Raw genomic sequence first — 25,242 nt, forward strand, 5'->3', positions numbered from 1 at the left:
TTTTTCACCTTTCAATATACACACTATTCATCTTGCCACCCGCCAGGTGTTAAGAAAGGCTTTATTAAAGGAGAAGCTATCAGACTTCTAAGAACAAACTCCTCGGAAAGAAATTTCCGGGAGGCCATGTGTAACTTCGAAAAACGACTTGAAGCACGTGGTTACCCAAAAACCTAATTGAAAAAACGTTATCTGAGGTCTCGTTTGCCGCAAGGCAGTCGACACTTAAAAAACAAACCAAAAAAACTACAGGCAAAATATTGCCTTTTGTGACAGCATACCACCCAGGGCTTAAAAATTTAAAACAAATACTGATGCAACAATGGAACCTCATCCAAAATCAGCCACTTCTGAAAACAATTTACAAAACGCCTCCGATCATATCATACAAAAGAGGTAAATCGCTCAAAGACATACTCGTCAGAGCGAAGCTTTAATTAAAGGCTTTTGCGTTGCAAACGTAAAACCACACAGGGGAGTCTGTGTAGGCCTGTCTATGACCTTTTCAATCGCTAAGAAAAACATTTCAAATGCTAGGTACCCAAGACCATGAAATTTATCTTTAAATAGTCTTGGGGTAGCCTTGTGTTACTAACTTTCATTCTAGCATATATTTTGACGTACTTACAGCGGCGCAAAATGAATTCGTTTTCCAAATACGGATTCCTTTTCTGGGTCAATATCACTACACAAAAAAAACAACTAAAAATGACCAACTGAAATTCGACTACTTCCAATTGCAGAAAACAATCATGCACGTGGGTTTTTATGTTGAAATAGTTTTGATGGGACTCACGTTACTGAATTATTTTCAAATACATACACCATAGTCTCCATAGTTTGCTATACAAAATTTCGAAGCTGTAAGTCTGTAAGTCTGTTTTGCAAGATAATCTATCACAAGTTTACTAAGTACGTTTTTATTTAGATATTTGTTTGTTGGCATTATTATCATTTAGACTTCACCAGCTGTGCCCTTCTCCTTTTAGATTTTCAGACACCCCTTCCCTGTTAAATCCAATATTTTTTTTCCATGAGAACGCCCGCCTTCTTCTCCGCAGGTATCACAGATCTAATGTACTTCATATGGCTAGTCGACAGGTTTCATTTTTTACTGAACTGTTTTTCATTTCGCAAATGTTACTCAACATTACCACTCAGCAGTGTGGAACTGGCGGCGACCTTTACTCGATTTATCAAATGATGCTCAAGGGCCACACCTATAAGACGTTCAAGTTTACACCAGGTACGCTGGAATGCAGAGAGGCTTGCCTCGCTGATGACGGGTGTCAAAGCTATAATGTGGTCATGTTCATTGCAATGTGTGAGTTAAACAACCGGACTAAAGAGGCCAGACCAGAGGACTTTGTCGGGAACGAAGACAGATATTACATGGCAAAAGATCTAAAAGGAGGTAATTGAACTTGTAAATAAAAACAGCAGGGCGTGCTAACGTTCATGGATTTTGCGTAACTAGCTTCTGATGTTGCTAACTTTCATTCCGCTATAGTGTGATATTTCAATTTCAGTTTCCTTGGGATCAATTAGCTAAAATAAGCACCATAAGTTTCAGTTTTTGAGAAATCGGCACAGCAATATCTTAAATTTGTGAAGTTAGGGAAGGAGTAGATGTATCACTCACCGATTGGAAATTGACCATTGTGTTTGGTGGGTAAATGCACTTTTTCTTCAAAAACTAGGAGTTTTTGACGCTTTGTATTTTTCGGAAATTAACCAAGTCACGGTATTTTTTCTTGTAACTCGAACGCTGGGTGAAAGAGCTGCCTGGCTACGGTTTTTACAAGAGGAAAGTATACTTTTGATGTGGAATGCAGATGAATAATGTCATACGGCCGGATTTTTGGCATCAATCCCCTCTCAGAGGATCACCCATAATTTCACCGTAATCACGAAGATCATTATTTGGAAGATTGCCGGTTGAATGCCAAAATAAACCAAATGTAAATAATGTCGTCAAAACTGAAATTCTCACGAATTTTATTAAACTAACGCTTTTCCATGGTAACGGATTGAACATACAATTGGCCATACATAATTCCAATGACAAATTTTTCAGATATCGATACAACAATATCTTACATCGTGAATTTATGAAATGGGTGGACGTGCAGTCCACCAAGAGGTGACCATTGTGCTTGCTTGGTGAATGAATCAAAAGAAGGCCATGAGTGAAAGGGATAACGCCCTTTTGCCTCACAACGAGGAGTTTGTAAACCATGTTTTTCAACCATCGCAACTTGACCCGGGCTCAAAGTCCACACTAGTGAAATCATATTGTTCTACATTGGGAAGCAAAGAATTAAATGCAGGTAAATATAAACCTTACTGTTTGATTCATTTTACTTTTATCTAGAATGTGGGCCTGTTGGTGTGGCAGACAAAAATGTAGTCTCAGATGCCAGAATGACAGCAAGCACATTCAAAAATGTAGGAAATAAGCCGCACTATGGCCGATTTCATGAAAGCAGGGGAAAAGGAGCATGGTGTCCTGCGACTAAAACTAACAGAACAGACTATCTTCAAGTTGATATGGGTACAATGCTGTCTGTTTGTGCTGTGGCTTCCCAAGGAAAAGAGACATACTTTCAATGGACTACCAGCTACACACTATACCTATCCACAGACGGTGTAGTTTGGAACGCTGACAAGGAAACCAGCACTGCAAAGGTTTGATTGGCAACTATTAGTAATGATTATAGGACAGCCAAGAGTTACAACAGCAACCTACAAAATTGCACCACTGGAAGTAAAAGTGTGATTTGTTGCTATTTACGAGTATCATTACTGATTTGTGACCAATCTACCAGAACCATTGTCAAGTTAAAGATACAAAATGGCCATCAGAAAACGCATTCAGTTCACTTTATTTTATGAAAAAAAGAACCCAATAGTCCGCTGATAACTATCACGATTTCGAGATCTTTGCCAATATGTTGAGTTAAGCCAAATAGACCGCACTTGCCAACATTATCCTCTCTCTAAGTGATAAACTGAGGAGTGACGTTAACAGAGTTAATTAGCGAAGTGGTTTCATTCCAAAGTTTTAAGCAGCTCTCTAGCTTGTATTTCTTTCACTATTAAGCTTTTGCAATTATCTTCAGTCTTTTTTATTGCGACAAGGTTTAAGAGAAAGGTTACCGTTCTATCATAGATTATTCATAAAGAGGTCCCCGTCTAAAGCTACCTAGATACCTTAACTGCAACATAAGTTTCCTGGCCAGCACTTGATGTAAGTTAGATCGGCTTCCACACCTCAACCTTTCCATAAAAAAATTCCCTTTAAACTTGCATGATGTGTTGCCGAACTACACTATTTTCTCGTTATGATGTATGCATTTTCTCCTCTTCCAGGTTTTCCCAGGAAACTCAGACCAAAACACCGTCGTAAAGCATTTCCTCACTACTGACATTATGGCCAGATACGTTCGGTTTTATCCCGTCACCTACCACAAATTTCCTTGTCTGAGAGTTGAAATATTTGTGCGAAAATGATGGCAATTATCGATTTTTTTTCTTTTTTGCAAAATTTAAATGTAGAAAAATAGTGGGAACTGTCGATGCTTAAGCCAAGCCTGTCAATATTCAGTGTATTCAATATTCAACAGAACACGTCAGAAACGAGGCCTTGTTTTCCATTTAAACTAAAATGCGAGTTAAAGGTCATGAGTTACAATAAGAAATAAAATCGTTTGTCTCACGACTAAGTAACTTCAGAAGTTGATATTCTTCTTCGGGCGAGGAGATAAACGATTATACTTCATAGAAAGAGTATGTTGACCACGATGACAAACCGTAACCTTTTTAACGATATTCACAGGGTAATGAAGTCTAACAAGGATCAAAGATCCAATTTACTTCATATATCGTTAAAAAAATAAAATACACGTGTGCTTTTCTATCACGAAATATTTTCAAGTGCGAAGAGTTGTCTTCTGATCGTCGTCTGGAATTTTAAGACATAGAAATATGTACAAGTAGAATGTTGACTGAAAAAAATAGAGACACGTTAGTCACCCCTCGTTACAAGTAGATGATATGAGGCATAGCCTGCTCTTCAAAAGTCCATTTGTTTTCGATGTATAATTTTTAGAACTATTGAATTTACTCTTGGAAATGATTGTCAATCTAATGCCAATACAAAATCTATTGGAGGTACAGCTGTATACAGCCGAATCCAAATCATTCGTTGTCAGATTTGTTGTTTCGTAAGGAATGGGCTATTGATGAACTGTTGCGATACAGATTATTATCTTTTCAAAGGTCTTGGCTTTGTCAATCAATACATAAACTATGCAAAGTAAGCAATGTTCCTGTGTCCGAGCCCCTCTGTCGTAGCCAAACAAAATATTAGCAATTATATCAAAGTGTGTTTATCTTCTATTAAGATCTTTCCCTGGAATAACTTTGCTGTATGAAGTAAAATACTAAAAATCATACAAGCTAAATAATAAAAAAAAAACAAAAAAACATCGAACTACCCTTAGCATCTGACTTAATAGAAAGAGACGATTTTAGATGAATAAAATTGAATCCTGATGTCTCATTTAGAAAATAACACTTGAGTATAGTATAAAATACTCCTATCACATAAGTCCTAGCATGAAGAGAAGCTCTTTATCAAAAACTTGAATGAAAGCCAACTACCAACTAATACTTTATTGAGTCTGGTACATAAAAGAAAGAAGGAAAAAGGGGGGGGGGGGGAGAAAGAAAGAATGTGATGCAGAAGAAAACAACTATCATCTAAACTCACATTACTTTACATTACAACTTGTGTAATCCAATTTAAGATTTAATCTCAAATCCGTGCAAAAGAGTTTCCTTTTTTTTAGTAAAATTGGAACACGTAGTGTGCTTGGGAAAAAAGGGGAAGAAAGAAAACAGTTTCCAATACGCGACATTGTTGTAAGTTAAAATTAACAATTAATTCCAACGTTGTTTGTTTTTTTGTTTCTTTAAGAGTTGCTTCGCTCTGTGACTCGTTCAGAAAACTCCGACAGTGACTCACGCCATTCTTTCAACCAATCACATGCAAAACAGAAGCCAATCACAAGGTCACCCGCGTTTTCTCGCGTGTGGGCCTGCTTGTTGTACTTCAAGTACTCTTTGGTCTTTAGGGCTGTAATGGACCGTTCTGATTACTTCAGTTTTGATTTGACGATATTCGATCGTAAAATGCTTTGTTATTCTAGTAAGGGTCAAGCATTTGATGAGGAACAAGATGAAAACCCAGACTCTGGCGAGATTGAACCATTGCCTTGACCAGTCAGAATCTTACAGAGGGGTTATATGAACATGTGACTTTGACTTGGCGAAAAGCGCACGTTCCCCAGTCTCTCGGACAAGCTTAAGGAGGCTTAGAAAACCAATTATTGTGATTTTCATCATTTTGTAATCTCATTTTCTCGGCACGTGTATTATTATTTTTATTTTGCCAATTTGTATAGAATATTCGGGGGATTTTCGACGGATTTATGACAGATTTATGAATGTTCTGTAATGTTATAGAAGGTTTTGGACTGTACGTTCGAGCACGTCTATAGCTATTATTGATATCTTTCGATAACGATCAACAGAACTGTATGTTGCAGACATTACGTCTAAGCAACAAATCCCTTCTAATTTCGTACGAGTGTATTTTCTTTCATTTCTTTTTATTTGTTTGTTCTACAAAAACGTGATGTGATCGCGCCGCATTACCCATTGTTTCTTGGCGCAGGATGAAGGTGACAATGTATGTTGCAAGCGTACCATCACCTTGATCTTCAGAACCGTTATTTTGATTTGTAACTTTCAGACAAGAAGCTACTTCTGGCAATATCTCTAATACCCTTAAGTGCACGTCTTTTAGGAGCAAGTACATCTTTTATTGTGATTTTTTTATCATAACTCATAAAATTTCGATCTCCTTACCAACCAATTGTATTCCACGGGGTACAAATAAACCGATTACATGGCGTTTCATCAAATCACCATCTTGGATCCCATGTTTGGTTTATTTTTCCACGTGGTACGAAATATTTTCTCTTTGATTGGTTGTGGATCATAGTGCGCCCCTTCCATCCTACTTATGATACTTAAATATTCCAAGATTTTCGATCACAATTTCATAGAAGGTATTTTTTGTGAAACAAGGATCATAAATTTATTCTAAAAAAACATTCTAAATATATAATAAGTACCTAAGACCATGCACGAAATTTATCCTTAAAAAGTTTTTGGATAGCGCTGTGTTACTCACTTTTATTCTAGCATATATTTTTGACCTACTTACGGTGGCGCAAAATGAATTCGTTTTCCAAATACGCATTCTTTTTCTGGGTCAATACAACTAAATAAAGAAAAACAATTAAAACTAACCGACTGAAATTCGACTACTTCCAGAGGAAGAGAACAATCACGCACGGGGATTTTTATGTTTAAATAGTTTTAACGGGACTGAGGAAGTTAGACGTTACTGATTTTATTTTCAAACACATACACTATATTGAGCAGCGACTGACTTCCGCTCATGCAAAATGCAGGTGTTCTGAAGCGAATATTTTTTTTTCCCTGTGAAAACGTAATTTTAAAAAAATCCTTCGCGACTATCGTTTTAAATGTTCCCCAACAGTTTCTCTCATCGAACAGCTGACACCAAGATCTAATGAATCGACTTTACAAGATTTATTTCTATTCTGTTCGATTAGAGGTGAAGCCGTTAAAAATACTAATGAACAGATAACAATGACAGCTGGACACAAGCTCCATGCACATAGATATGCTAAACAATCTAGAGCACGAAATTTATAAAGCATGTTTATAAAGTAGTTGTAGCATGATTAAGAAAGCATGGAATTTTCAGAGATATTCGCTGTTGAATATACTTCTCAGGGTTAAGGAATCTTTCGCACATTCACTCATTTTCGGCCCAAAATCATTATCATTAATAATTGATGATTTTTATTATTGATTCTTATTAGGAGATATCATAACATTAGTTCACCTTTGTGTCACCAATGTAACGTCCTTGCATCGCATTTACCATATTATATGCTACCAACTACAACGTAATCTGTATCAGGTACTAAGCATCATCATCATCTCTACTTGCCAAAACTGTGTAGTGTATTACCCCAAAGGCTTCAGTTTCATTTGTTTCATTTTAGCCTATGATATAGGTCAAGAGAAAATAATATACGATTACCATAGAAACAATAAAAATGAGTCGAATTTCCCTTCACTTTAGCTTTTTGTGCCTGAGACTCCAAAACAAACAGGTCAAGGGGGTTAAAAGAAACTATGATTATCCCAACGAGTCTCAGAGCTGTGCTGTGAAATACAAACAGGAAGAAACTGCTTCAGCTTAGAATATCTCGAGTTAATAGCAAGGGCACGGATATCAGTATCAAAATTTAAAGAATAGAGAATTAGATGTTGGCAACATATAAAGTTTATTTTGTTTCTTAAGCTGATAGTTTTGATGTATAATTTTGAAAACTTTTTAATGAAAACTGCAGAACAGCTTTACGGGCTGTTAAGTTAAGGGAAGTTTCGCGAAACCGGTCCCCAATGTAGTAATTATCCAAAACGCAAACAGGTGATTCAATCGAGATAAAGACAATAATAAGCTTGCTATATTTTGGCACGAGTATATATCTCCTTATCTGCAGTTGTCTCGGGATGAAGAAATGCGGTAAATGAACAGTTAAAATGAAATGTAAACTCCGATTCTTAAATGTGTTGATTCTTCAACGCTTTTTCGTGTTATTCCGCGGAAATGGCTGCAAAAGATGCCCAATTATGTAGTGGTTATCAAAGAAACCTTAACAGGTGATTCAATCGAATGAAAGACTACAATAAGCTTGCTAAATTTTGGCACGGATCAATATCTCCTTATTTTTCGTTGTCACGGGATGAAGAAATGCTGCAATTAAACTGTTCAAATGGCTATGGATCTGGATGACGCATGCTACCAACCTTTTTACTAAAGTAAAACACGACATTGTATAGCTTTAAAAAACATTGGAAAGTTTCTGATCTCACAAATAACAACCCCTGCAGGGATAGGCAAGGGCTATTCATCTGCCAGAGGCTAATGCGTTGGTGGAATTTATAATTCCCTCGAAACATCATCTCAACTTCAGTTAACCGTTGGCAACCTGCGGTAGTGCTTCACACCTCAGAAGAAAACTTATTAGAGTCAGCTTAAGAAATAACGGACACTGCTTACCAGGTAGGGACATACATCTTTCGAATCTTAGTTTAAGAAATACCATTTCAGAAAATGCGAGAACAAACTATGTCAGAAAAAGTAACATAAAAGCGCGCGCCCTCATAGTGGTAGCTGACTATCGTTCTTTCCTGCAGAACGTTTTATACGCCCTGAAATTAGGGAAAAAAAAGCTCCCTTTTGATTAAGATTCTTAACAGAAATTTCAATGCAGAAATAATCGAACCTTACCGACTCGCGAAGCAAAATTTCCCACAATTAGCAGTGGATATAAAGATTATTCCGTAGATATATATGTCATTTGCCGGCTGGGAGGTCCGTATGGTGAAAAACTGTGACCGAGATCTTGAAAATGCTGCATTTTCAAGACCAAGGCAATAAATAACTTATGAATCCTCTCTTTTCTCTCTATCAAATCACTTTGGTTGACAGAAAAATATTGGTTTCATAATGAATTTGAAAAAACAATAGTGTCATTACGTTGGTTAATTGTTCACAAAAAGTACCCAGAAAGTTGGAACGTGAAGTATTTGGTTACAGTTAAACTGAACGATGGAACTTTCATTCATTTAATATCTTAATTTTCTCGAGCAATTTGTTCATAGTGAAAGAGCGAGCGAAGTTTTAATTTAAGTTCTACTACAAATATACGCTCTCGGTGAGTCTTTCCAAGTTCGTTCAATTTGGACATTTGGGCCATAAATTGCACAACAGAAATTGAAGGAATTTTTAGAGAAAAGGCCGCATTACATTCCCTTGTGTCTCGTTGGAGTGTGCCGTTCGAATTTAGTTTTTGTGGAGGAAAGACAAGATTTACACACGCCGTTGCAGCAAACAACGAGCAAACTCTCACAACTTCAAAATAAAAAATTTGAACTTACTCACAATTACTTTCCTGGCCGTTTACGTAATGAACAGAGGTAAATCTTCGTACATGAATGAATCGTCGATGAGAGTGAATAATGATTTCCGTTATATCATCGACTGTTTTTGAAGAAAACACTGTCGTGACAGTCCTTGCCAAACTAGTTCTGTTGTTTTTCAAATCTTCTTGCGCTTTTTTTTTTCTTATGCGCTCTCTAATTGACAGGTGTCGGATTGTGACAGATACTCGTAAAAATAATGTTTCATACTTTGTTTGGAAGCCTTTTAAATCACCTTTATCATTACGCAAGTGAAAATGTTTCGGTGAGGCATCTCTCTTTAATTTGTATCACCTTTACTTCGACTACCATTTACTCGCTCAAAAACTGTTCAGTTTATGGAAGATCTTGCCGTATTTATAGCCGTAAATCATTCGGGTTCTTTCAGAATGTATTTCGTTAAGTTTAAAACCTCGGTCTGGAAAATGCTGCCATCGGCCTACGGCCTCGGGCAGTATTTTCAAGACCTCGGTCACAGTTTTTCACCATACTGACCTCCCAGCCGGCAAATAACATATATATATTTTTTCGAATTTTCGAGGCTATGAGTCAGTCCTGGCTTAATGTTGTGTAAGAGATCATCTCTCGCATATTTACCACGTACGTTTTCATTTAGATATTTGTTTGTTGGCATTATTATCATTTGAACTTCACCAGCTGTGCCCTTCTCCTTTTAGATTTTCAAACACTCCTCCCAATTAAGAGCGCGTGTCTGTAAAAATCAGACAAATTCTAAATTTCGCGGCAAGGGTGAAAAATTCGATTTCTTTCTTATTTTAATATTAGATAGGCTAGACTATAACTAAAATCACTGGATACTTTTTTTGGCAAAATATCTTTTTATTTCAGAGAAAATACAAATAACAAAATTCCGTTAAAATCGTCATTTTTAGAAGCAAATTATTGCACAAGTTTGAGGGCTTCGCATTCAAAAACGAATCACAATCTCGTCTTTTTAACACTCAAATCTTCTTTTTCAACCTCATAAGACCTCACAAAACGATTTTTGTATACACTGCGTTCCTCTTTGCGTGTAGAATAATTTAATTTCGAAAGCATACATTTCTCTTCAGCAGAAGAACTTTGTGAGCAAAGTTAATTTTCAGCATGTGCTAAACCTTCAAATAGATTAAGCTTTGGGCGGTAGAATAACGAAAAGATGTTCTCAATATTACTGTAAAAATTTCTTTGGGCAAATGATTGAGAGCGATACGAAAGCTTTTCAAAGTCCGTTAAAATGCAGTTATTTGACCTTTCGCGGTCAACATTCCAGTCGCGAGTCACACACATACTTTACTATAATTCAACCCATATGACGCCGGAAAATGTACATAGGTACTCATTTCCAAATGCTCTAACCTCATTTGCCTTAGAAGAAAGATCCAAAGACCATTTTACTGTGGTTATCTTGTCGCTCGTCGTATTTATAACGTCCGATGAAACTGCCTGTCAATCTGCGAACTGTCACCAACCTTCGTTATAAAAAGTTTGACATCTTTCTGCACTGTGGCATCTTATCCAGCGGTTCAGTTGACTGTGAGTGTTGTTCGGTTTGTGGTGCAGTAGATCTGATCGATGCTTAGTAGCACTTCACATATGTTGCAGTCAACGTAGTTTTGTATACGGAGAGTCGTCACGCAATGCAAATCATACAATAGAAAGTTATTTTTTAGGGGGTAGGGGAAGGGGTAAGTAAAAAAGACGTCACTGCTGCTAAGCCTTTTTGTTATTGTGAACATCGAAATCTCTGACATGTAAGTCGTGGAGATCGGGCCTTTGGCTTTTGACTCGTTGAAAAGCTAAATTTGGCACATGCTAAAAATAGTAAGCCTAAGTAAACAAAACTTGGTTTATGGTAATTACACGAAGCCTATTGTTCGCTTAGAGGCGGGGTTTCGGACTGTTTTTCACAAATATACTAACTTACACGGTCAACTTTGTTACATAAAAAATGGAAGGTTGTTGTCCGTTCAAGTCGCTTATTGGCGGAGTTTGTGGTTACAACACTAGAGATCGAATGCGTGAAACGGAAATTGTTCTTTTACTTTCATGCACCAAGAATATCGCAAGTCACGAGTCGGCTTTCAAATTTACCGGTCCTGAAGATGAGATCGACCTTATTTTGTGCCGAGCACACATATGTCAGCCCCTCTGTAGTTTAAGGTTTTAAACTGTAGTTGGGTCTGTTAACAGTGGTTAATAGTACCACTCCCTTATGCAAGCCCCACCCATTGGCCACGGAACATAGCACCCCAGCCTAACATAAGCCACACATTCCCACCACTGCGTTTTGTAGCATGGTGTTATAAAAATGTACAAAAGGTTCTCTTTCATGCTATTAGGGTATTTCTTGCAATTTTATTGGAAAGAAAAACACCCCTAATAAGTACGACAGGCACAGAGCGCCAAAAAAACAAGAATAATTCCCTGCAATAAATAAATGTATTTTACTGTTTGTCACCAGACAACGATGACACTATCATAAAAATGTTTACAAAATGAAATATTTTGTAGGTTCCAAGAGTTCAATTCTAGAGTTTTGCCCTTCACCTACCCCCTAAAGTTCCTTTGTCACCGGTATTGCGTGACAAGCCAAATACTCAAAGGGTGTACATGTTTGTAGTCAACTCAGTTTAGCATTGAATTATACTGTCATGTCTGCATTGTAAACTGAGCAATACTCGTAGTCAACTGAACCGTTGAATAAGACGCCACAGTGAAGAAAGGTATCGAACGTTTGACAACAAGATGTTGTTCGACAGGGTTGGTGGTTTCATCGGACGTTATCATTTATACAGACCTAAATACGAAGAACGACAAGAGAATCTCACTAAATTGGTCTCTGGATTGGTCTTCTGTGACAAATGAGGTTAGAGCATTTGGAAATATCTTTCTATGTACATTTTTCGGCCTCATATGGGTTGAAACATATCAAAATATGTGTGACTCGCGACTGGAATGTTGACCACAAAAGGTCAAAAAACTGCATTTTAACGGACTTTGAAAAGCTTTTGTATCGCTCTCAATCATTTGCCCAAAGAACTTTTTACAGTTATGTTGAGAACATCTTTTCAAAATTCAACCACCAAAAGCTTAATCCGTTTGAAGGTTTAGCACATGGTGAAAATTAATTTTATTCACGAAGTATTTTACTGAAGAGAAATGCATGCTTTCGAAATTAAATTATTTTAAGCGCAAAGAAGAGCGCAGTGTTTACAAAAATCATTTTGTGAGGTCTTATGAGAGCGAAAAAGAAAATTTAGTGTTTAAAAGACGAGATAGTGATTCGTTTTTGCACGCGAAGCCCTCAAACTCGTGCAATAATTTGCTGCTAAAAATGACGATTTTAACGGAATTTCGTTATTCGTATTTTTCTCTGAATTAAAAAGATATTTTGCCAAAAAAAGTATCCAGTGATTATAGTTATAGCCTAGCCTATCCAACATTAAAATAAGAAAGAAATCGAATTTTCCACCCTTGCCGCGATATGTTTGATGTTTACAGAGAAGCGCTCTTAAATCCAACATTTTTTCCATGAGAACACTCGCCTTCTTCTCCGCAGGTATCACAGATCTGATGTGCTTCATATGGCTGGTCGACAGGCTTCATTTTTTTACTGAACTGTTTTTCATTTCGCAAATGTTCCTTTACATTCCCACTCAGCAGTGTGGAACTGGCGGCGATCTATACTCGATTTATCAAATGATGCTTAAGGGCCACACCTATAAGACGTTCAAGACTACACCAGGTACGCTGGAATGCAGAGAGGCTTGCCTCGCTGATGACAGATGTAAAAGCTATAACGTGGTCATGTTCATTGCAATGTGTGAGTTAAACAACCGGACTAAAGAGGCCAGACCAGAGGACTTTGTCAAGAACGAGGACAGATATTACATGGCAAAAGGTCCAAAAGGAGGTAATTGAACTTGTAAATAAAAACAGCAGTGTGTGCTAACGTTCATGGATTTTGAGTAACTAGCTTCTGATGTTGCTAACTTTGATTCCCCTAAAGTGTAATATTTCAATTTCAGTTTCCCTGGGATCAATTAGCTACCATTAGCTCCACAAGTTTCAGTTTTTGAGAAATCGGCACAGAGATGTCTTAAATTTGTGAAGTTAGGGAAGGAGTAGATGTATCACTCACCGATTGGAAATTGACCGTTGTGTTTGGTGGGTAAATGCACTTTTTCTTCAAAAACTAGGAGTTTTTGACGCTTGGTATTTTTCAGAAATTAACCAAGTCACGGTATTTTTTTTCTTGTAACTCGAACGTTAGGTCGAAGAGCTGCCTGGCTATGGTTTTTACGAGAGGGAAGTATACTTTTAACGAAAAATACAACAGTGTCGTATGATCTGATTTTGGCATCAATCATCTCTCAAAGGATCACCCATGATTTCCTCGTGATCACAAAGATCATCATCAATTTGGAAGATTGGTTTTCGACCGTTTTTCTATCCCCCAAACTCAACCTTGATTTTGAAAAAATGCCGAAATAAACCAACTACAAATAATTTCGTCAGAACTGAAATTTCCACTATTTCTATGTCAACTCTTTTCCATGATAAAAGATGTGTCCACAGACATACAATTGGCCACAGATAATTCGAATGGCAAGTTTTTGAGATATCGATACATCGGTATCTTACATTTGTGAATTTATGAAATGGGCGGACGTTCAAATCAGCAAGAGGTGATTATTGTGCTTGCTTGGTAAATGAATCAAAAGGAGGCCAAAAATGAAAGGGACAACGCCCTTTTGCCTCACAGCGTGAAGTTTGTAAACCATGTTTTTCAACCATTGCAGTTTGATCCGCGCTTAAAGTTCACACTATTCAAATCATATTGTTCTACATTGGAAAGCAAAGAGTTATTGTAGGTAAATATAAGCCTTGCTGTTTGATTAATCTTAATTTTACCCAGAATGTGGGCCTGTTGGTGTAGCAGACAAAAATGCAATCTCAGATGCCAGAATGACAGCAAGCACTGTCCATGATACAAGATTTTATCCGTACTATGGCCGACTCCTTGAAAACAGGGGAAATGGAGGATGGTGTCCAAAGACTGAAACTGACAGAACAGACTATCTTCAAGTTGACATGGGTACAATGCTGTCTGTTTGTGCTGTGGCCACTCAAGGAGAAAAGATAAACAATGAACGGACTACCAGCTACAAACTGCAACTATCCACAGACGGTGTAACCTGGAACGCTTACGAGGAAGCCAGCACTGCAAAGGTTTGATCGGCAACTATTAGTAATGATTAGAGGACCACAAAAAGTCAAATTTAGTGAGTTACAAAATCAACTTACAAAATTACACCACTGTAAGCAAGGGTGTGATTTGTTGCAATTCACGAGTATGAACGGTGGGACAAAAGTCTTTTGACCAATCTACCAAAACCATTGTTAAGTTGAAGAAACAAAATAGCCATCAGAAAACGCATTCATAAATAACAGTTCACATTATTTTTAAGGGAAGATAGACCCAGTAGTCTGCTGATAACTGTCATGATTTCGAGATCTTTGCCAAAATGTGGAGTCAAGCCAAATAGATCGCAATTGCCGATAGCATGCTCTCTCTTAGTGATAAACTGAGGAGTGACGTTAAAAGAGTTAAATAGCGGAATAGTTTCATTCCAGAGTTTTGAGCAGCTCTCAAGCTTGTATGTTTTTCGTTACAAAGCTTTAATAAACAATTACCTTTAGTTTTTATTGCAGCAAGATTGAAGAGAAAGGTTACAGTTCTATAATAGATTATTCATAAAGTTAGATAGTCTTTTACACCTCAACCTTTCCATAACACATTTCCCTTTAAACTTGCATCATGTGTTGCCGAACTACACTATTTTCTCGATGTATGCATTTCTCTTCTTCCAGGTTTTCCTAGGAAACTCAGACCAAAACAGCGTCGTAAAGCATTTCCTTACCACTGACGTCATGGCTAAATACGTCCGGTTTTATCCCGTCACGTACTACAAATTTCCATGTTTGAGAGTTGAAATATTTGTGCGAAAATGATGGAATTTAAAATTTTCTTTCTTTTATGCACAAATTAAATGTAGATAAAAAATACTATATAATGGAAACTTTCGATGATCAAGCCAAGCCTATCAATATTCAGTGTGAATTGTGGAAAAACCTGACCCCCTACAGAATATGTCAGACGCAAAGCCCTGTTTTCCATTTAAACTAAAATTCGAGATAAGGGTCATCAGTTACATAAGAAACAAAATCGTTTGTCTCACGACGAAGTAACTTCAGACGAAGTGGATAGCGACTTCACGATTTCAAATTGATAGTATTCCTCAGGCGAAGAGACGAGCGATTATACTTCATGGGAAGAGTGTGTTGCCACGATGACAAACCGTAACCTTCTTAACGATATTCACAGGAAAATGAGGTCTGGCAAAGATCAAAGATGTGCTTTACTTCATATCGTTTAACGAATAAAATGCACACGTGCTTTTCTATCACAAAATATTTGCAAGTGTGAAGATTTGTCTTCTGATCATCGTCTGGAATTTTAATCCATATTTATATTTAACAAATAGAGAAGCCTTGACTGTGCTCTGCTCTGTTGTAAAGCACGCAGGAAGTGGCTAGAACACGAAAGAAGTTTAGGGAGAAACACGTGGCGTAGTCGAGTGTTTGTCCCCACTTCTTGAGTGCTCTACAGAGCACAGTCAAGGCTTCTCAATTTGTTTTATAGTAAAGAATCCTTTAAATTCCTCAAGAATTAGTTTAAATTTTCAAAACAAACTTTATTTCAAAAGCGAAGAACAGTATCGTTAGTATGCTCTATACTTTCATAAAGCACGTTACAATGAGCCAATCAATATCCCTGTGAGAATGGTTCAAATAATCTGATTGGCTGTAGAAGACTAAAGCTGTCAAAAATCTCAAACCAGCAATGTAATAATAATAATAATAATAATAATAGTTTAATATCAGTAAATCCATGGTATGGCTCTTTGCCTGATATAAAAAAAAAAATAAAAAAATAAATAAAAAATAAAAATACATAAATCTGAATTATGAATTTGTAAAAACCTAGGAAATAAACAGTAAAATGTAATTATACAATATATGCATTATTTAAAACTAGGCAAGAAATTATTCCGCCCTATTACGGCAGCGCTCCCTTAAAATACATAAGGTTTGCTTACTGAAGGATTTAAAATTATCACAGCACTTAACATTTGATGGCAGAGAATTGAAGAGGGCTGCCGCGCTATACTGAAAACTGTCCGAAGCATAGGGAATAACTAGATTTATGGTACTTGATGACCGTAAATTTCTAGCATGTTTTACTTGCTCAAGCTGAAGGTTTCTGGGCCAATCATGAAAGTATATAGCTTTGTGTGTGGCCTTTAGAACGTGCCATTCTCTACGTTCTTTCATAGGCAACCATCCTAACTTAAGAAAAGAGTCAATATTGTTCATATAGCGTCCAAAAACAAAACTGGCTGCCGCAAACTGGATGTGCTGTAACCTTTTTGGAAGGCAATCAGTAATTGGATGGAATATTATATCATTAAAGTATAGGCGAGATAGCACCAGACATTCAACGAAATGTTTTCTAAGATGGTAGTTTGTAAAGTTCTTGATTTTCCTCAGTGCAGCTAGGGCATCATAACAAGATGAGGCGAGATGCTAAACATGATCATCCCATTTCAAGGTGTCAATCATGTGAACCCCAAGTAATTTAATAGAGTGAACACGTTCAAGGGGTTTATCTCCCTCTCAATGTTCAAAAACCATCGGAGTTCACATTCTGCAATAGTTTACAAACTTAAATAGTTTGGCAGGTCGAATTTAACACTTTTGCCTGAAGTTTTTCAGTCTATAATAAAGAGTCTGGAAATAAAATGTTTTAGCGAAATTCGGCTGAATTATGGCTCATAAAAACACGCAAGTTTTTTCACATGACAAGTAGAAAACAAACTGTTCAAGGCGAATGTTTTATGAATGAACGACAGCCGAATTCACCGGAACATAAAGATTGCTCGGGATGACAGCACCGTAGAACTCAACTGCAGTGACTGATGTGGCCTTCCACTCAACGCATCGGGAGGGATATTGGAGCAAGCTCTTATTTTTTCACTGGAAGGGCAGCCGATGCACTTTCTGAGGCTTGCTTCACTGAGATGACCATGATAAGTTAGTCGCGATGGACCTCAGCATGATCGCAGTCGCTCTGACACCGTCATGATTAGTATGAATTTTAACAGTTATACCAGTTTGGTTATATTTTTCATCATTCCTGCTTTGCCCTGTTTTGTTTTTGAACACGAAACTTATATACTGTAGGAGTGTAAGGTGTGTTTGATTTTCATTACCGTACGTAAGCTTCCAATCTAACTGAGCGTGAAAACCATTAAAACTCGGACTGTTCATCTCATTTACTCTTTGAGGATTTTCGTCTCTATTTACGTTACAATAACGTAAATTACAGCACCTGGCATGTTTACAAACCTTTGTTTTGTTCATCTGTTGCTACTTGCCGGCTCACTTTCAATTATCGAAAAAAAGCTCGAGAGAAGTCCCGGAAAACGTCGGAAGTGATAAAATTTGGCAGATGACGTGAAAGCTTTAGCACGCTCTTTTAGCCAATGACAGCACCATTATACCCGAATTTTATTATAAGTACAAGTAGAAAGTTGACATAAAATAGAAAGTAATCAAGACACGTTAGTCACCCTTCATTACATGTAGGTGACATAGGGTACGGCCTGCTTCTCAAAAATCGATTTGTTTTCGATGTATTTTTTGCAGAGCTATTGAATTTACTCTTATAAACGATTGTTAGTCTAATGCCAATACAAAACCTTTTGGAGGGACAGTTGTGTACAGCTGGATCCAAATCATTCGCCGTCATGCTTATTCTTTCGAAAGGAATGGGCTATTGATGAACTGTTGCAATACAGAAACTTATTACCTTCTCAAAGGAATTAGCTTTGTCAATCAATACATTAACTATATAAAATTAGCAATGTTTACTTAGCTTGTTTTCTTGTCTCCGAGCCCCTCCGTCGTAGCCAAACAAAATATTAGCAATCATGTCAAAGTATGCTTATCTTCTGTTAAGATCTTTCCCTGGAATACCTTTGCCGCAAGCGCAAAGCTAAAAATCATATACAAGCTTAATTTAAAAAACGATCGAACTACCCTCCGTATCTGACGTAATGGAACGAGACGATTTTAGATGAATAATTTCAAATAACACTTAATTGATTACAGTGTAAGATGCCCCTATCACATAAGTTCTTTTATAAAGGGAAGCACTTTATCAAAAAGAGTTCTCTTGTTTAATTAAGTTGGATCGCGTAGTGTGTTCAGGAAAAAAGGGAAGAAAGGAAACAGTGTATAATACACGACACTGTAAGTTAAAATGAACAATAAATTCCGACGTTGTTTTTGTTTTTTAAGAATTGCTTCACTCTGTAATTGGTCCAGAAAATTTCGACAGTGACTCACGTCATTCTCTCAATCAATCAGATGCAAAACACAATGAAATCGAATGGTCGCCCTCGTTTTCCCGCGTTTGTGCCTTTTTGTTGTACTTCGAGTACTCTTTGGTCTTTGAGGCTGGAATGGGCCTTTGGTTTTGATTTTACGATATTCGATCGTTAAGCGCTTTATTATTCAAGCACCTGATGACGAATAAGATGAAAGTGCAGACTGTAGCGAGAATGAACCATTACTAATAAGCCGAGAAAAATCAGAACTTTACACAGGGGTTATATGAACATATGACTGTGACTTGACGAAAAGCGCACATTCCTCAATCTCCCGGACAAAGAAGCTTAGAAAACCAATGATTGTGAATTTCATCATTTGGTCATCTCATTTCGTCGGCACGTGTATTATTGTTTTTACTTTGCCAATTTGTCTAGAATATTTGGGGGATTTTACGATATCTAGGTATATATCACAAGAAAATCAAGCGGGGAAAACACTATCCCAGCCCCTTCACCTCCCCCTCCCCTCCCTCTCCTCCTCGTTTCCCCTTTCCCTTGTTCCGATCCGGGTTGGATACACGGGTGGACCTCAAGATATCTTTCTACATATTCGATAATGCATATTTATTTTAAAATCATTGGTACATTTTTCTAAGTTCTTTTGTTTAATTAACTACTTAAAATGATGTAAACACACACAAAGGAACAAACAAATAGTGAGCTGATACATTGGAAAATAAGTGAAAAACTTTAGTTTATGATCAACTTTTGTAGTGACATTTTGTAACAATTATATGAATCTGGTTATGAAAAGTCAGAGATATCCATGGGTAATGCAATTGGGTTAACAGATTAGATAATTTTCCAAAGAAACGACAGAAAAAAATAATGTAAACCATACAAATAGATATTTTTTAAAATTGAATTTATTAAAATTATATTTCATGACTGTCTTGTCACGTTGGATCACACAACTTAACAGTAGACGTTTATTATTTGTCACAAAAATGACACTGAGTCCACAGGAACAACTACCGATTGGGTTCTTTCATGCTCTGCCAAGCATTCCAAATAATTGCAATTACTACTAAAGCGGCTCGCATTAGTTGTATGTGTAATTAATATAGAAGCGATCCTTGCAGGTATGAGCACTATTCCAGTGGTAGTGAAAATACGGCTTGAAAAAATTTAGGCCCGCACGGGATTTGAAACCATGACCTCTGCGTTACCTTAGAGCGCTGCACCGGTATTGCACAGATCATGGGTTGAAAGCCTATTCGGGCCTGAATATTTTTCAGGCCTTATTATCACTACCACTGGAATAGTGCTTATACCTGCAAGGATCGCGTTCATATTTGTTTCTTCAAAGAAAGCCACAAAGTAAGACATAACTTTATTGAATGGTGCGTAACTTTGAAGTTTCATCTTAAATTTTTGCACTTGACATAAACGTTTTATGGAATAAGAAAACCATAATGATCCCACATTAAACAAATTTAATTCCATAACATTATCGAGAAGTGTATTTTTTTTTTCTCAGAGTCAAGATTGCGTGCTTAATATAAATACATATTCATATATAAATAAGAGTATAAATTTTGATTATTTCTGAAAGTTCCTTCTCATTCTTAGTCATGTCAAGACTAATTTACGAGTGGTTTGTAATGTTACAGATGCTTCTGGAGTGAAAGTTCGAGCAAGTCTATATCTGTTATTGTTATCTCTTGATAAGGATGAACAGAACTGTATGCTGCAGACATTTGGTCTACGCAACAAATCCCTGCTGCTTTCTTACGACTACATTTTCGTTCAGCTCTTTTTATTTGTTTTTTCCACAAAAAAACATGATGAGATCGCGCTTTATTACCCATTATTTCTTGGCGCAGGGTAAAGGTAACAATGTTTGTTGCAAGCGTGCCACCACCGTGATCTTCAGAACTGTTGTATTGAATTGTAAATTTCAGTCAATAAGCTACTTCTTACATTATCTTTAATACCCTTGCGTGCACTTCTTTTGGGGGCAGGTACATCTGTTATTGTGATGTTTTTTTTTTATCATAACTTATAAAATTTCTATCCGCTTACCAACCAGTCAGAAAAAGAATTTTATTCCACGGGGATCAAATGAACTAGTTTTATGGCGTTTTATCAAATCGCCATCTTGGATTCCATATAATTGGTTTATTTGTACCACGTGGTACAAATTACTTCCTCTTTGATTGGTTGTGTATTATAGTGCACCCGTTCTATCCTACTAATGATACATAAATATTGTAAGATTTTTGTTCACAAAAAAGTATTTGTTTGTGAAATAAGGATCATAAGTTTATTCTAAGAAAAACATTCCAAAAACTAATTACCCAAGACCATAAAATCTATTCTTAAATAGTTTTGGGGTAGCCTTGTGCCACTAACTTTTAATCTAGGATATATTTTTGACGTACTTACGGTGGCGCAAAATGAATTCGTTTTCCAAATACGCATTCTTTTTCTGGGTCAGTATAACAACAAAATGAAAAACAACTAAAACTAACCAAGGGAAATTCGACTACTTCCAGTTGTAGAGAACATTCCTGCACAGGGGATTTTATGTTTAAATAGTTTTGATGGGACTGAGGAAGTTTCACGTTTCTGAATCATTTTCAAACACATACATTGTATTAAGCAGTGACTGACCTCCGCTCATGCAAAATGTATGTGTTCTGAAACTGATATTTTTTTCCTGTGAAAACGTAATTTCAAAAAATCCCTCGCGACTATCGTTTTAAATATTTCCCAACAGCTTCTCTCATCGAAAAGCTGACACCGAGATCAAAAGGTTCGATTTTACAAGACATTTAGATTCTGTTCGAGTAGAGGTGAAGCTGTTAAAAAGACTAATGAATAGGTGAAAACGATAACTGGACACGAGCTCCACCTACATAGTTATGCTAAACAATCTGGAGCACGAAATTTATAAAGTATATTTATAAAGTACTCGTAGCATGATTGAGAAGGCACGGAATTTTCAGAGATATTCGCTCTCTAATATATTTCTCAGGGTTAGATAATCTTTCGCACATTCACTCGTTTTTGACCCAAAATTATTATCATTAATAATTGATGATTTTTATTATTGATTAGTATTAGGAGATATCATATCATGAGTTCACCTTTGTGTCGCATCTGTAACGACCATATTATATTCTACCAACTACAACGTAATCTGTATCATTATGTGAAGTATTTATTCCAACAGCTTTAGTTTTATTTGTTTTACATTGGCGTATGATATAGGCCAAGAGAAAATAATGAGAGATTATCTTTTAATGAAAAAAAGATCAAAATAAAGCGTTAGCAACCTGCGGTAGTGCTTCACACCTTAGAAGAAGACCTATTAGAGTCAGCTTAGAAAATAACACTGCTTACCAGGTAGGGACATACATTTTCCGAACCTCACTTTAATAATTGCCATTTCAGAAAAGGCGAAAACAAACTATGTAAGAAAAGGGCACGCTCTAATTGTGGTAGTTGATTATCGTTCTTTCTTGCAGAACGTTTCATACGCTCTGAAATTACGAAAAAAAATTAAAACTACCTTGTGATTAAGATTTTTAAGAAAAATTTCAACGCAACAATCATCTAACCTTACAAACCTGCGAAGTAAAATCTCTTACATTAATCCGTGAATATAGAGATTATTCCATGGATAGTGCGCACGAACGATTATTATTCACAATTTGCGATACATCAAAAAGCGAACCAGTGAGCGCAGCAAAACGAGTGAAATTTCTTTATGCAAAGCAAAGAGCAACAAAGCCTGGTCAAAATTTTTTTCTAATAAAATCCTACTGTTTAAACAACGATTTACCCCTGTGTGGACAGACAGTTGCTAATTATCTGCTAAGTGGTTGTCCTTGGATTAATATAACTCTCTCCAAGAGAGATATTCTCTCTCTTAACATCCTGTCAGTTTCAGTTGGCCGTTGACAACCTACTTTTGGCAATAGCGCATCATAACTCAATAGGAAAAAAAAAGACTAAACGAAGTCAGTTGAAGAAACAACGTGTACTTTTAGCCAGGTAGGTGTATCATTTTTCCTTAGTTTGCAATAAAAATCACTTTTTCAAATGAAAACTAAAAGTTGTATTTTCCCGTCACCCATGGTATTAGTCATAAATTGAGTAAAGGACCAAATTGATGAACCTAACGATTTAAAGAAGGACTTTACAATGAACTATTAAACAATTGTGTGTTACGAGGATACTCTTTCATCGAGGGAATATTATTTGATTCATCATTTTACCTTTTGAAATCTTCTTCAAGCGGTCAAAAAATTATTTTTTACAGAGTTACTCGTCTTTCCCGCAAACTGATCGCCAGCAAGAAAGATTGCAAAAGGAGAGGGTCGAGGGGTGGATTTTAAGCGAAAAAAATGGATTTCTTCGACTACTCAAATGGGAAATTTCTCCAAAAAAAATATTGGACAGGTTGATAATTATTTCATTTTTTTTCCGAAATTTCGAAGCTGTAAGTCTATCCTGGCTTAGCGCTGTGTAAGAGATAATCTCTCGCCAGTTTACTAAGTAGGTCTTTATTTAAATATTTGTTTGTTGACATTATAATCATTTGGACTTCACCAGCCCTGCCATCCTTCTTATAGATTTTAAAACACTCCTCCCAGTTAAATCGAACATTTTTTCCACGAAAACACTCGCCTTATCATTTGCAGGTATCACGGATCTGATGTGCTTCATATAGTTGGTCCACAGGCTTCATTTTTTACCGAGCTGTTTTTCACTTCTCAAATGTTCCTTAACATTGCCACTCAGCAGTATGGAACTGGCGGCGACCTATACTCGATTTATCAAAAGATGCTTAAGGGCCACACCTATAAGACGTTCAAGACTACACCAGGTACGCTAGAATGCAGAGAGGCTTGTCTTTCTTATGACAGATGTCACAGCTTTAATTTCGTCATGTTCATTGCAATATGTGGGTTAAACAACCGGACTGAAGAGGTCAGACCAGAGGACTTTGTCAAGGATGAGAACAGATGTTATATGGCAAAAGGTCCAAAACGAGGTAATAGAACCTAAAGTTTGAATATTGCCTAAATCCAGCAAATGCTAATAACTTCGCCATTTTAAATCGCTGCGAACTGAAATTTTCAAACAATGCAAATAGTGATGAATAAATTTTTTCGATGGAATATGGTCACATGGTTCGCGCGTAACAAGGGAAAATTTCATGGAAATACCGTGTTTTACAATTAGTATAGGTAATCACATGATTTCGAGTACAATTTGGAATAAATAAGCACAAATGAATGTTTCAAAGATTAATAAAATTGCTCGAGCCTGTAGGGCAAGTGCATTTTTGTTACTCCTTTAAAAATTAACAAGTGCTTATTTATTTCAAACTGCACGAGAAAAATCATGTGATTACGTATTAATAATATACAAGAAAGATATGAGATAGCTTATCATAATTACGCGGAAGCAAAACACGCGCATCGAGTGCAAAATAATTTATTCAAACCTGTGCATTCCGTCAAAACAACCGCGTACTATCAAAACAGTAATGTACAATGATATTTTCATATCTATAAGGCGCAAAAAAGTTAAAAGTCCGGCTAAACAGTGTAAGGAATTGTTAAGTCTGCGTCCGAATCACTTTCGATGAGATGGAATCTTCGTTTGCGAGGTTTAACTATGTTTGCTTTTAATTTCGGCACAGAATCGCTCCAGCAAAGTGTTAAGCTGGATCTGCTTCCTAGGCAATTTCCTTCTCTAAACACCACTTTTTCCAAACCGAAAACCGAAAAGCCGTGCTTTTTACGGTGCTTTCGTTGTTAGAACTGTTTTTCAGCTATTGTTGTTGCGGTGGCGAAAGAAAACCTATTCAAAACGCCGGCCATTGTTTCGCTCGCAAATTTTCAGCGTAGCCAAATGTTGCGACATCCAAGGTTCGCATTTGATTGGCTATCTGTGAGTTTCCTTGATTATTGACCCATCAGAATGTCTGATTTGTTACTTTCTTTGCACAGAATTAACGCTCTTCTGCATTAAATTACCTGAAAATGCATTTATCTTAACCAATCAGAACTGAGTAATTTTTTTCATGTATATTATTGCCCCATAAATTTCAATTTTTGAGATATCAGCACAGCAATGTCTTAAATTTATGAAGTTAGGAAGGGGGTGGATGTATCATACACCAATTGGAGATTGACCATTGTGTTTGGGGAAAGTCAAACTTCTTCTTTAAAAACTTTCTTGGAAGAGTGTGTTTACCACTGGCCGATGAGATGAGGTCTGGGAAGGATCAAAGATCTAATTTACTTCATTTTGTTAAAAAAAAAATAACTGATGCACGTGTGCTTTTCTATCACGAAATATTTGCAAGTGTGAAGATTTGCCTTCTAATCATCTTCTAGAATTTTAAGTCATAGCTATATGTACAAGTAGAATGTTGACAGAAAATATAAAATAGACACACGTTAGTCACCCTTCGTCACATGTAGGTGATATGAGGTATAGCCTGCTCTTCAAAGTCCATTTCTTTTCGATGTGTATTTTGTAGAACTATTGCATTTACTCATATCAATGATTGCCAATCTAATGCCAATACGAAACCTTTTGG

The 25,242-nt window shown here is 36.7% G+C and overlaps 2 protein-coding genes across 2 annotated transcripts; both read left to right on the forward strand.

The window, feature by feature from the left end:
* Positions 1–1,200: 1,200 nt before the first annotated feature.
* On the forward strand, positions 1,201–3,513 carry LOC131780572 (lactadherin-like). Its single transcript, XM_066171982.1, has 3 exons — positions 1,201–1,414; positions 2,375–2,688; positions 3,373–3,513. Exons 1-3 carry the CDS (start codon positions 1,201–1,203, stop codon positions 3,511–3,513), a joined length of 669 nt encoding a protein of 222 aa, XP_066028079.1.
* A 4,670-nt stretch (positions 3,514–8,183) lies between these two features.
* Positions 8,184–15,540, forward strand: LOC131780570 (lactadherin-like). The gene is made up of 4 exons (XM_066171981.1): positions 8,184–8,236; positions 12,719–13,072; positions 14,078–14,391; positions 15,034–15,540. The coding sequence occupies exons 2-4, from the start codon at positions 12,733–12,735 to the stop codon at positions 15,172–15,174; spliced, it is 795 nt and encodes a 264-aa protein (XP_066028078.1). The 5' UTR covers positions 8,184–8,236; positions 12,719–12,732; the 3' UTR covers positions 15,175–15,540.
* Positions 15,541–25,242: the final 9,702 nt, after the last annotated feature.

Source organism: Pocillopora verrucosa, chromosome 9, assembly GCF_036669915.1.
Source record: "Pocillopora verrucosa isolate sample1 chromosome 9, ASM3666991v2, whole genome shotgun sequence".
In the NCBI taxonomy this organism is placed as follows: Eukaryota; Metazoa; Cnidaria; class Anthozoa; order Scleractinia; family Pocilloporidae; genus Pocillopora; species Pocillopora verrucosa.